Source organism: Euphorbia lathyris, chromosome 9 (genome assembly GCF_963576675.1).
Source record: "Euphorbia lathyris chromosome 9, ddEupLath1.1, whole genome shotgun sequence".
Taxonomy (NCBI): domain Eukaryota; kingdom Viridiplantae; phylum Streptophyta; class Magnoliopsida; order Malpighiales; family Euphorbiaceae; genus Euphorbia; species Euphorbia lathyris.
This window is the reverse complement of record NC_088918.1, coordinates 14,205,817-14,217,907: the sequence shown is the minus strand read 5'-3', so window position 1 is coordinate 14,217,907 and position 12,091 is coordinate 14,205,817. Positions and strand designations below refer to the sequence as shown.

At 37.5% G+C, this 12,091-nt stretch overlaps 1 protein-coding gene across 3 annotated transcripts; it reads right to left on the bottom strand.

Moving 5' to 3' along the window:
* Positions 1-1,525: 1,525 nt before the first annotated feature.
* LOC136206900 (ATP-dependent DNA helicase Q-like 1) lies at positions 1,526-11,721 on the bottom strand. 3 transcript variants are annotated; one of them, XM_065998108.1, is made up of 14 exons: positions 11,537-11,721; positions 11,065-11,423; positions 10,496-10,756; positions 9,743-9,910; positions 9,502-9,594; positions 9,356-9,399; positions 8,663-8,777; positions 8,045-8,398; positions 7,173-7,397; positions 6,452-6,555; positions 3,392-3,638; positions 2,340-3,297; positions 1,847-2,257; positions 1,526-1,757 (listed from the first exon to the last, which is right to left on the bottom strand). In XM_065998108.1, the coding sequence occupies exons 1-10, from the start codon at positions 11,649-11,651 to the stop codon at positions 6,454-6,456; spliced, it is 1,836 nt and encodes a 611-aa protein (XP_065854180.1). In that variant the 5' UTR covers positions 11,652-11,721; the 3' UTR covers positions 1,526-1,757; positions 1,847-2,257; positions 2,340-3,297; positions 3,392-3,638; positions 6,452-6,453. The 3 variants fall into 3 exon arrangements, with proteins under 3 accessions (XP_065854180.1, XP_065854178.1, XP_065854179.1); XM_065998106.1 differs by having other exon boundaries at positions 1,527-1,757; positions 6,452-7,068; positions 11,537-11,720; XM_065998107.1 differs by lacking the exons at positions 1,526-1,757; positions 1,847-2,257; positions 2,340-3,297; positions 3,392-3,638 and adding an exon at positions 6,660-7,068 and having other exon boundaries at positions 11,537-11,720.
* Between the last annotated feature and the right edge of the window lie 370 nt (positions 11,722-12,091).

Sequence of the window (12,091 nt, the reverse complement as noted above, 5' to 3'; positions counted from 1 at the left end):
ACCTCCGTTCGAATTGTTGACGTGCAAAGTGTCCCACCACTGTTTGTTGTTGCTTGGTGCTGAATATTTACGAATGCAAAATTTGAGTTATGAAGTGGATGAACGTTGCGATCATAGGTTGAGGACCTCTTACCAGATTCCGTGTGCATGTGAGCTTAGCCGAGCGTGTCGTTCACGTAAATCGGTAAGTATTTCCAAGATACATCCATTTTGGAAAACACTTGTCATTGGTCAACCTGATACCAGTGCCAATTTGGAGTATGTTCATGGGATCGAGGAGCGGGAATACTTTCACTCTCTTGTTGACGAGGTCGATAAAAGCGATCCAACCTTTATACGTAATGTTTCTCAATTTATTCATCGGCAACTTCATCCAGACGAAGCTAGATATGGTGAACCGGAAGTCAAAGCCGATGTTCGAGGACGACCGAAAGGAGCTTTATCAACCAAACGTATGCCCAGTGCGTGGGAGTACCGTGACAGTCGTCGTGGACGGGCTCGGTCTTCCAGTTCGGGTCGGAATCGTGGACGCTCTTCTAATCGATCAGCAGGTATTTTTTACCATTATTTTTAATTTAGGTAATAATTTTTGTATAGAATCGATTGTGTTCCTTTTACTATTAAATGTTTATTAAGTCCAAAGTTATATTATTATAGGTACTGCTGCCACTGAATATGATATTACTGATTACCATAATTATGACAAAATCGTTGAAATCATAAAGCCTTATATTGAATCTTATCTCGATGTCAAGGGTGATGGTAACTGTGGGTTCCGTGTTGTGGCAGACCGAGTATTCGGTGATGAAGAGAGTTGGTATTTTGTTAGAACGGCTATAGTGAATGAAATAATTGCTAAATGTACTTTATACGAGTCAATATACTATGATGGGATTGCAGCGGCAGTTAAACGGATTTCTTGGGATGGTGGGAATTGTACAAGGGAACATTGGATGCTAACTTATGATGACCTATATCCGATTGTGTCATTATACAATGCTGCTGTATTTTTGTTCGGATATGGAAATGGAGAGAGCTTATTTTCATGTGGTACTGTGCTACCGCTGTATGCACCGGCAACTGCTACACGACCACAACGAGAAATTATTATTGCTCATTTAGGTAGTGGGTACGAACATTATATTCGGCTGGATTTATCCAGAGATTTTCCAGTGCCGCCGATATTAATTAACTGGAACATCTATCGTGACAGTAGCGTTGAAGGATGAGACCTTTTGTATGCAGATCGGCAAGCACAGTGGGATAGATTATCAAGAGCTGCAGGATATGGCGTTTAGTGTCATTACTTTTTAGTGAATTTACTGTTTACTGTCATTACTGAACTTCAGATTACTGTTTAATTTGAATTATTGTTTACTATCGTTACTGAACTTCAGATTACTGTTTAATTGGAATTACTGTTTCTTGTCATTACTGAACTTCAGATTACTGTTTAATTGGAACAACTAAAATAAAATAAACATACTAGTAATACTGTTTAGTCAAACTGAAACAACTAAAATAAAACATACTATTAATACTGTTTAGTACAACTGAAACAACTAAAATAAAACATACTATTAATACTGTTTAGTACAAATGAAACAACTAAAATAAAACATCACTAATCATTTGGCCAAATGCCAATCATGCATAAGCTTATCCACTTCCTCCGCCCACACCTCTGCCGTCTCTTCATCTATGCGTCGAAGAGCTGCTAACATGCCAGTGCCCACAGTAGTCCACCGATTAACCCACTGCAAAAAACAAAAAAACAAAACAAAATGTTATTAATTAATATTACTGTTAAAAACTCGTATTAACAGATAAAATAAAAAATACTTACAAGCTCACTGTTCGAACGAGTGAGAACTGTCTGTGGATGTTCATCCATGTCGGGCATGATGTGTGGATGTGAATATCTCGTGTACCACTCCATGTACGTCTCATCACATGCTGATAGAATCTGAGCAAGAGTGTATATAATCAACATGAGCGTAGATGCTGCTGGGAAAAATCCCCAACTATCGTCAGCAACCACAACTGGATGCTCTAACCGATACCGACTGCTATTCCAAGGACGTACAACCTTCGTGCCCCTGAAAGCCGGCATGGGTACAATCTGGATATACCCCAACTGACGGAGACATCTATCAGGCATATACGGCTCCATGACATCCCGATATCGTATCCATCCTCTATAAATAGTCCTAGGAGTGCGGGTCACTATGTCAGGACCGTATGACATCCACATCACCTACAAATGTAACAAGTTAATTATTATAAAAGTAAATTAATATATTTTAAACAACTTATTGCTGTATAAGTAGAAATCGTACCTCCGCCGCTGTCAATCTATCAAGACGGCGACGCAAATCTCTCAAACGAGTCTCTGTCCTAGGCTACTGTGTCGGGACCCATATACGAGCTCGGGCTGCGTCCGGATGGGGTGGGAGTCCCTCTCGCTGAGGTCTGAAACACGGGAAATACTCGTATATCCACGCCTGCAAAAAAAAGTCAGACAACCCGCTATCTGTCCACAATCTCCTCTACTAGCAACACCTAGCTGCCGGTATAGGTATGCTAGTGTAGCTGTGCCCCAGGAGTAGCCAGCCACATCCTCTACCCCATCCTGCACCTCTAGTACGCACGCGGGTCGGATTCGATCGCCACTCTTGTCTATAAACAAGGTGGAACCGAACATCAAAAACATCCACCCGATAGCCTCAAACTCAGACATCCGATCTACAGAGCATAAAGAGACAACTGAACTGCAGAATACCCCGCCACCTTGCCAATGGGTAGCCAGCAGCTCATTTCTAGTCACTCCAAACAACTCCATCACTACTGACTGAAGTTGTTCCCCACCAGTGCTATCAGACACCAGTCGCCCCTCCACTGGGATGCGTAGAATCTCCCAGACGCCATGCAGCATAATCGTCATCTCCCCAAATGGCATGTGAAATGATGACGTATCTGGCTGCCACCGCTCCACAAAAGCACATACAAGGGGCATATCAATGTGTGTGTACATGGTAGATGGGAGGTGTGCTAGTTGTAATCCCCGTATAAGCGCCCTGACCTCTGGACGAGCGCTCTTATACCACTCATTCAATCTCCGGCAGAATGTCCCTCTAGTGTGGCCCCTGAGCTCCGGCCTCAGCTGTCTGATCCATATGGTAGAAGCGACATGTCCCAAGAAGCTGGGAATCACAGTACCATCAATTGGTCCACCGGGGACCGGATCCGTCACAATCCAGTCATCGTCTACAACATTCCTCGAGCGCTTACTACTCCCTACAATAGTATTAGACGTATAACATTTAAACAATTTTTCTATAGTAAAGTAAATTAATAAAAAAAAATTATGAGAAAAATGTAAATTATTTACCAGATGATTCGGCACGACCACCCTTCCCCTTCGTCGCCCGACGAACAGGGCTAGGGTCGCTCTCGGGAAAATCCCCACCATCATCCATAGTAACATAGTCATCATCGTCACTCATGGGCCGCTGCACTGTCACGTGCGCCCTTTGAGCATCCGCCATGAGCCTCTCTGCTCCTCGTTCCCTCCGTCGAGAGGCTGTGACGCCACGTAAGGAAGGATGGCGATGTCCGGAACCCTCTCCAATGTCACGCTGGAAAATAAACATTCAACAGCAAGCTAATTTTATAAATATAATCCGCTAAATATTTCTAAAAACAACACGCTAAAGTTCTACGAAAAATTACGCTAAATATTTCTACAAACAACATGCTAAAATTCAAAAAACAATATGCTAACTATTAAATTTTTTTTTTTTAGTTTTTCGTTGTCTTTCCCGAAAATCGGGACAGAACACCAAATTTCATAGCGGGGCGGGTCCAGGACCCGCCGTCATTCAGACCATGGCGGGTCCAGGACCCGCCGGCCATTACAGCATGGCGGGTCCAGGACCCGCCATGGTTAAGAGCATGGCGGGTCCAGATACCCGCCAGTATTAGTAGGACGGCGGGTACTAGACCCGCCATGCTTTTACTCATGGCGGGTCCTGGACCCGCCATTCTATTACTCATGGCGGGTCCAGGACCCGCCATGAGTAAATTCAACCAAAAATCTGTCCCGATTTTCGGGACAGAAAACTAAAAAAAAAAATTTAAAAACACATTTAAGTTAATTCACATACCGGAATGAGCCCTACTACTTTTCCTTTACCTCCACGTCCAACCATAATTAGTTCGGGTTCTTTTTCGGGTTTGAATTAATGTGTTTGGGAGTTAGAATGTGTATTTGAACTTAATTTTTCAAATATAAAGGGGAAGGGTAAAAGTGTAATTTGGGAGCGGTATGTGGGAAATAAGGAGCAGTATGAAGCAAATCACTAAAAAAAAGGGAATAAGGTACCAAAATAAGCCTATGGTTTTTGAGGAAGTATCAATTTAGGCTCGACGTACAAAATAACACTAATATAGGCTTAACGTTTAAAAAATGTATCAATTTAGGTCCCGATAACAAATTGGATACGTCATTCCTATTACTCCGTTAAGTTATGATTTCTCCCTCTATGTACAATTGAGGGAATTTAACGGAATAATATCTATGACATGTCTCATCCCATTATCGAGGCCTAAATTAGTATAATTTTTTAAACGTTAAACCTGTATTGGTTCTATTTTGCAGGTGGAGCCTAAGTTGTGCTTTTCCAAAAACTATAGGTTTATTTTGATACTTTATCTCTAAAAAAAAAACACCACACGTATCAAATTTGAATCTGAATAGGTCTAGAGCAACACAAGGCACCTGATCATTTCGATTTTGGTGTATTGAACCATTGATCTTTTATTTCAACAGATGAAGTTATTGATCTTTTATTTTTAATTAAATTAAGCCCATGTTTACTAAATTACTTAATTTATTAACATAAAATTTGATTGACTGAGAATTACTTATTTCATCTATGTCTAAAATTATATTTTACATTTGAAATAAGATTTGTATAATTTTTTATAACCAAATAACACGTAATAAATTGCTTTCAATTGTTAGAATTACAAATTTCCAAACGCATATGAAATAAATAAAGCTATATTAATCGAATTTTATGTTAAAAGCTGATTTTTCTAGTCATCCAACAAAAATAAAAGACCAAAACTTAATACATCAAAACAAGAATGATAAGGAGACCAAAGATATTTTTGCTGATCTTAATATATAGATAAATTACGCCCACGGCCATTGAACTTTACCTCAAATAACATTAAGACCAATACATTTCAAAAGTAAATTACTCAACTTTATACCTTCTAATATTATAACCACTAAAATTCAATTAACACTTCAAAATAATCGTTGATGATCTCAAAATAGAGAATTCCAAGAATTGATGATATTTTAAAAAACTTTAATTCTTCAACATTTTCATTTTGAAATCATTTAGACGTTGTTTGGTTATGAGAGAAAGTAATATTTAAAGAGAGAAAGCCACATAAATAATGACTTTGGAAAATAAAAAACGCGGTTCCATGGTAAATATGGTTCTAAACAACTTTAGTTCTCGGACATTTCCATTTTGAAGTCTTCAACGACCATTTTGAAACGCTAATTGAAGTTTAATGGTCATAATGTTAGAAAATATAAAGTCTAGTGTCCTTTATATTGCGTTTTGAAGTTTAATGAACAAACGGTGAAAATGAATAAATTTCACCGCATACCAATAAAAATGAGTAAATTTCAGTGGATACGGGTTGCCACTTAATATATACAACAAACTTTAATTTAATTAGAAGATAGAGCACCTAAATGCCTTATCAACCTTGAAACAATTAACCAAATTACATAAAAAAAAATCAGTAAAATACATCCATAATTCTACAGCTCCTGAACTATAGCACTATATTACTAACAATTTTGCATCCTAACCTTAATTTTTTATATATGTTACGGACCATAAAATTATAGAGAAATCCATGGGATACCATATAAATTAAGAGACTATATTGATATATTTTACATGGGAGACATACCGACTCTACCAGCAACCTAAACATGCCCCAACAACCCTTCAACAGTCTTAGGCATGTTATTCATTAACTAGATTGACTTATTTTGTAACCATATAAAACCCTTAAACCTATAATAAAATTTAAGAAAATGATGACATGAAACAAATTTGACTATATTATTGATTTTTTTATGCATGACAAAAGTTAAAGTCAAAGGCCTATTTTACCCTCATCATTTAGTTAAATTTTATAATAGATTTTTTTTTTTGTTAATTTGGACTTTACTTAAAGGAGTAGACATATAATCGAGTATATAATTGAGCTGTGGCAGGCCTATAAGTATTGTTCTAACCTACAAACTCACCCCACACAACAATCCATCACATGCATCAACACAAAGAGCACATGTGGAACAGTTATAGATGTTGCAGTAAAGTCCAAATGAAGCAGTGAGTTTGGTCTTAAGTACCTCTAATTGACAATGATTAATGTAAGCTTTGGCTCCTCTTGAGCAAGATTTGAGCCAAACAGAATATTATCTGCATCTTCATCCTTCAATAACGTCATATCCACCTTGAAAAAGCATTCAATATGTAAGCTGTGATGGAGCCCCATACATGTGCAAAGCTAACTCAAAATAAGTAGAAGAATGTGACCTCAAAACTGAATTTCATTACCTCAATCCAATTAAAAAAAAGGGATAAAATTTAAATTTCCCCCTTAGGTACGATTTTTAGGAAGTGCGATATACTCCTAATATATGAAATAGTAAAATTTTAGATTCAAGTTTCAATGTTAGGCTCAAGTAACAGGACCATGGCCTGAGTCCAAAATTGCTCCGGGTTGGAAACATTAAATACAAAATTTTACTATTTCTTATGTTCAAGGTATTATCCGTACTTCTCCAAAAATATTAGGGATAAATTTAGACCGTATCCCTGTTAAAATTGATAATTTGTCATTTACAAAATATCCTCATATGGAAGTCTTAAGACAGTTATCACATGGATTTGGACCATATTTGCAGACTTTACGGTCAATTGACTCTCCAAAGTGTTCAAGTAAGGCTTGTCTTCGACATTCATTCTGGATATTTGGACAAAAAAACAAAAACAGAAGTGAAGAGTTTTTAATACAAAGTAAGGAGGGTAAGTTTTTCTTTTTCTTTTATTCATAAAAATATAACTTGCCTTGAGTTCACAGTAGCTTTTCATCTTCTGAGCTTGAGCCATTGCTGTCTTAAAGCCATCTCTTTTTGATCCTTGTCCACTCCTTAACATGCATACAACCCGACTGAAATCCTTCTTCTGGTATAAAGCAAGACATACAGCAGGCATATTATCTCTTCCAGCCCTCCCGGATTCTTGATAGTAACTTTCAATTGATTTGGACATTGTATTGTGGACAACAAATCGCTGGCCATATGAGATGAAAAGTAATTTGTAATTTTGTAATATACAGCAAGAAGATTCTTAGAAAGAAATATAATAAATTAATGACAATTAGAGACTTAAAAAAAAAAAAAAAATTAGACAAGCATATTAAGGGACGAAATACACTTTTCCCACAGGCAAAATTCCAGTGCTAAGGGATGTACTATATATTAACCAATAACAATAATATATTTTCTGAACTAACATGCAGCAGATTGACTCGTATAAAAAATTTCAAGCATTTGCTACCAAAGTAATAGCATTAGGGGAGACAGCCTACCTAACACGACCTGTTTGACATGACTTACATTTTTGTTGCATTTATATCATATATAATCATTATATATATAACATGATTATGACACAATAAGACACCCGCTAAATAGCATTGGCTGTGTTCTCGATATAAGAAGTTCCAACATGTTTATTTCTTTCTGATCAATTCGTTACTTCTTTTTTACTGCTGTGTTTCACTTTTGCAAGTTAGAAGAACGTAAGTTCATATTTGGGAAGCTTTTTTGCAGTAAATAAAGTGTGCATCCTCATGTAGAGTAGTTCAATTGCAAATGCACATTGCTGAATTATGAAACAGGATAGAGAAAAAATAAAAAGAGTTTAATGGAACTTACAACATCTGGTTTATCTATTCCCATCCCAAAAGCAATTGTAGCACATACAACATGGGCTTCACCCGAATTCCATTTCCTCTGAGCTTCAACTCTTTGGCGAGCTGCCAGACCAGCATGATAATATACTGTCTTAATCTTACATTTTTCATTCAAATAATCTGAGACCTCCGCACATTCATTTTTTGAGAGGCAGTACACTATTCCACGTTGATTCTTGAAACGATCGTTTAGAAGCTGTCCAAGCTGCTTCAGTGAAGCCTTAGTCTTTCCTATCACTTCGTATTTTAAGTTGGGTCTATCAAAGCTTGTCTCGAGCACAAGAGCATTAGGAATTCTTAGAGCTTTTAAGATGTCCTGGAAAATTTTGGTCTCTTAAGGACAACATTTCTACCAATAAAAAAAGGGCGGCCCGGTCGCACTACGCGTCCCCGCTGAGCGAGGGTCCGGGGAGGGGTCCCACCACAAGGGTGTACTGGGGGCAAGCCTTCCCCAGCCAATTTATTTGGCAAGAGGCCGCTCCTAAGACTCGAACCCGTGACCTCTTGGTCACACGACAACAACGTTTACCGTTGCGCCAAGGCTCGCAAACTGAGTGAGTAGCCGTAGCAGAATAATTACCTCACGAACTGAGTGAGTAGCCGTAGCAGTCAAAGCCATCAGCGGGACATTCGGAAAATGCTGCTTGAGACATCCCAATGCCCTATAATCAGGACGAAAATCATGTCCCCACTGGCTGGAAAGCATCAATGAGATTATTAGAAATTGATAAGTTGCAATGATTCATTTTAGTATCAAAATTTTAACAAACTAAATGAAAATAAGAAATTTCAATTCTGAAAATAAACTAGCAACTTAGAAATATAATTCTGATGGATGCGGCCAGAATATATGCCCCAATGCACAAAAGTCACCAAGGTGATAACTTTGTTTTAATTTCCACTTTAGCTGCAGGATTAAAGAAGCATACTTGTAGTTCAATGAAACCTTTGCCCAATACCCACAAAAGTAAAATTATTTATATTTCTGCAGGTGATAGTCTAGAAAAGTAACTCCTAAGAAAATCATTCATTAATTTCCATCTTCTGATTGGAGAATTATTCAAAAAGTATATTAGACGAAAATCAGATCATAATATTCTAAATTCAAAGTACATGGTACGGAAGATTGTCATAATTTTTATTTCTTATATGTATATTGCTAGTGCTAATACGTATGTCTGCATGAGAGGTGCAGAAAGCGGTCTGCCTCGCGGGATGGACTTCCTACGTATGCTAAAAGGAGAAGAGAATGTAAGAGTCCGCTGTCAAATACCTCACACAGTGAGCTTCATCAACAATGAAACCTGCAAGTTGTCCCTGTGATTTATGTGGTAAAGGCAATTAGATACATAATTTCTTCCTAAAAGGGAATTCTTTAAAAAAAAAAAATTGGTCAGAACCTTGAATATGTATAGCTACCTTCCGATGCATGGATTTTAGAATTTCAAAAAATGCTGGATTTCCCGCAATCCTTTCAGGAGTCACATATAAAAGCTTACAAGATGGTTTGTCCTTCCTAGTAGAATGGGCAAATGGCATGAAAACAATTAAGCCAAGAACGTGTTACATCATGTTCTGAAACAAATTCTTTGAAGGAGAAAAGGGAACATTGTAGATGAAAGCAAATATTTCTTAGTAGATCACAGCACAGGGAAGAAACTTGCCTTAGTTCTTGAAGGACAGCAGCAGCTTGGGAAGAATTTTGCTGAGAATTCAAAAAGGTTGCTGGAATTCCAAATTTGAGGTTAAGCGTAATAATCTGATCCTGAATAAGGGAAAGTAAGGGAGACACAACTACTGTAACACCTGGTTTTAGAGTTGCTGGAAGCTGCCAGAGATGCAGAAAAATATATCTTAGAGTTCATTTAACCATAAGATGATGGCTAAATATGTTTCAACAACTAAAACATGAGCTACAAGATGTCACTGATACGTGCTTGCATCTGGAATTATAGGAAACTGAAAAAAAAAGAAGCTCAATGCATTAATACCAACAGCAAAAAAATTCATTAGATTTCAAAACAAAAAAAAAAATGTCAGCAGTACCAAGGCACCTCCACTGAACTCAATTATGAACCAAGTGCCAGCAGGTGTTAAAAGTACAGAGCAGTTATAACTGGAAAAGTAACATCAATCGTTCATGCAACAGCATCAGCACAACCGATTCATTTATTAACTAGCCTCAATTGTGCAATTGTACCATTTTATCAAGTATTACGTTGTCAAAAAGTCTTACAACTGACAGGAACCCTGTGTTATTGGATATCTTGCATTGAAATGGATCACAATTCATCACCATAAAAGTGGTATCCAAAGACATAAGCTTGAAATAAGAATAGTCGACTCATAAAGTGAGCAATGAAAGAGGGGTGAAAAAGGACAACATGCTGCTGGATAAAGAAAGACAAACCACCTGGTAACATAAGCTTTTACCACCTCCAGTAGGCATTAGAACAAAACAATCTTGCTTTGCCAAAGATGCTTTACAAGCTTGATGCTGCAATGGACGGAATGCCATGTTCCCGAATATTACAACATTTGCCAATTCAGGATCATCCAAAGACTGCAATTGATCATAGCTCAGTATCTGAGGTCCATCTTTTTGTTTCTCGGAATGTTTCCTCTTGTTACAAACTGATGAAGCTGAATTGTGAGTGGCATTACTCTTATGATCCTTCAATAAAAATCAACATCAGTACCTAAATTGCAATTCAGGAAAATCAACTCAAACACATGGTGCTCTAGCCTGTAGCAAACTAACACGACTGCATACAAAACTATAACTTCAATAATATCATCACATTCACTAATTAAATTAGGAAGTACTAATGCAGAACATCTTCAAATTTTTTAAACTATTCATCACAATATGGCCATATACATTTAAGCTATATGCTACAGAACTCAAAGTAAACACATAAGAATAGCCAAATCAACAAGAGTTTTCATTTATGTACTGTTTGTTTGAAAGAAAATTCTTACCATGGATCTAGACAAACGTTTACTTGAGATAGCAGACATAGAACCCTTTCCCTTCGCTAAACTAAAGTCTGAGTCGTCACCCTCGCTAGAGGAATCCAGTTGCAACCAAACCTGTTTCTTCTTAGATTCGGGTGAATCGTCTACAACATTGATGTACCCCCTGGCATTTTCATTGTCATCAACATTCATACTGTTTATAGCATCTTTATCAAATATATTGCTCAAATTTCCACAAGCTTCTGATTCCATGGCTTGCAGATCATCATCCCAATCCTCAGTATCTTCCAATGATTCAGCTAATGAAGCAAGAAAGTCATCACCGCAGCACTCAACAGTGACAAAATCTCGGCCATCATCGCCTTTGGGAAAAGTAAAATTGAAAAATAAATCATCATCGCGCAGAAATATTGATGTCTGTGAAATAATTAGGGTTTTAGGGTTTAAGAAGAATGGGAAATGAAGAAGTATGTACCGTAAAGAGAAATCAAACGATCCAAGACTTTCTTCACAGATTCTTCGTCGAAGCCAAACTCGAGAGCCAAGCTTATAAATCGAGCTTTCTCCAATTCGGGATCGCGATTCCTCATTTATCTTTCTTCCTGCTGCTTCGAAATAGGCAATGGCCAATTTTCCCGCGCTATTTCCCTTCGGTAGGAGAAAGGATAAATATTGCGGGTACCCTTTAATTTACGCGAACAAATGATCTCGTTTACAGTTTCAGTTTTCCACTATGTTTTTTTGGTGGATTGCTATTCGTGACCCCTATTTTACTTACCGTCGCCTTCTGTTTGACATTTTTGCCCTTTTCATTTTTTATTCAAAAAAAGTGAAATTCTCTCAACCGCGAAGAACAAAACGAAGAAAAATCATGCCTCCAAAACAAGAAAAAATAATTGAACATCTAAGTTTCGTATTTACCAATAATCTGAAATTTAACGAATTGAACTTAAAAAGAAATTTTTTTTCGTTGAATTTGCTCTAAACGGGTAGTCCATACGGTCCGGTCCATGGACCGGTAGCATGAACT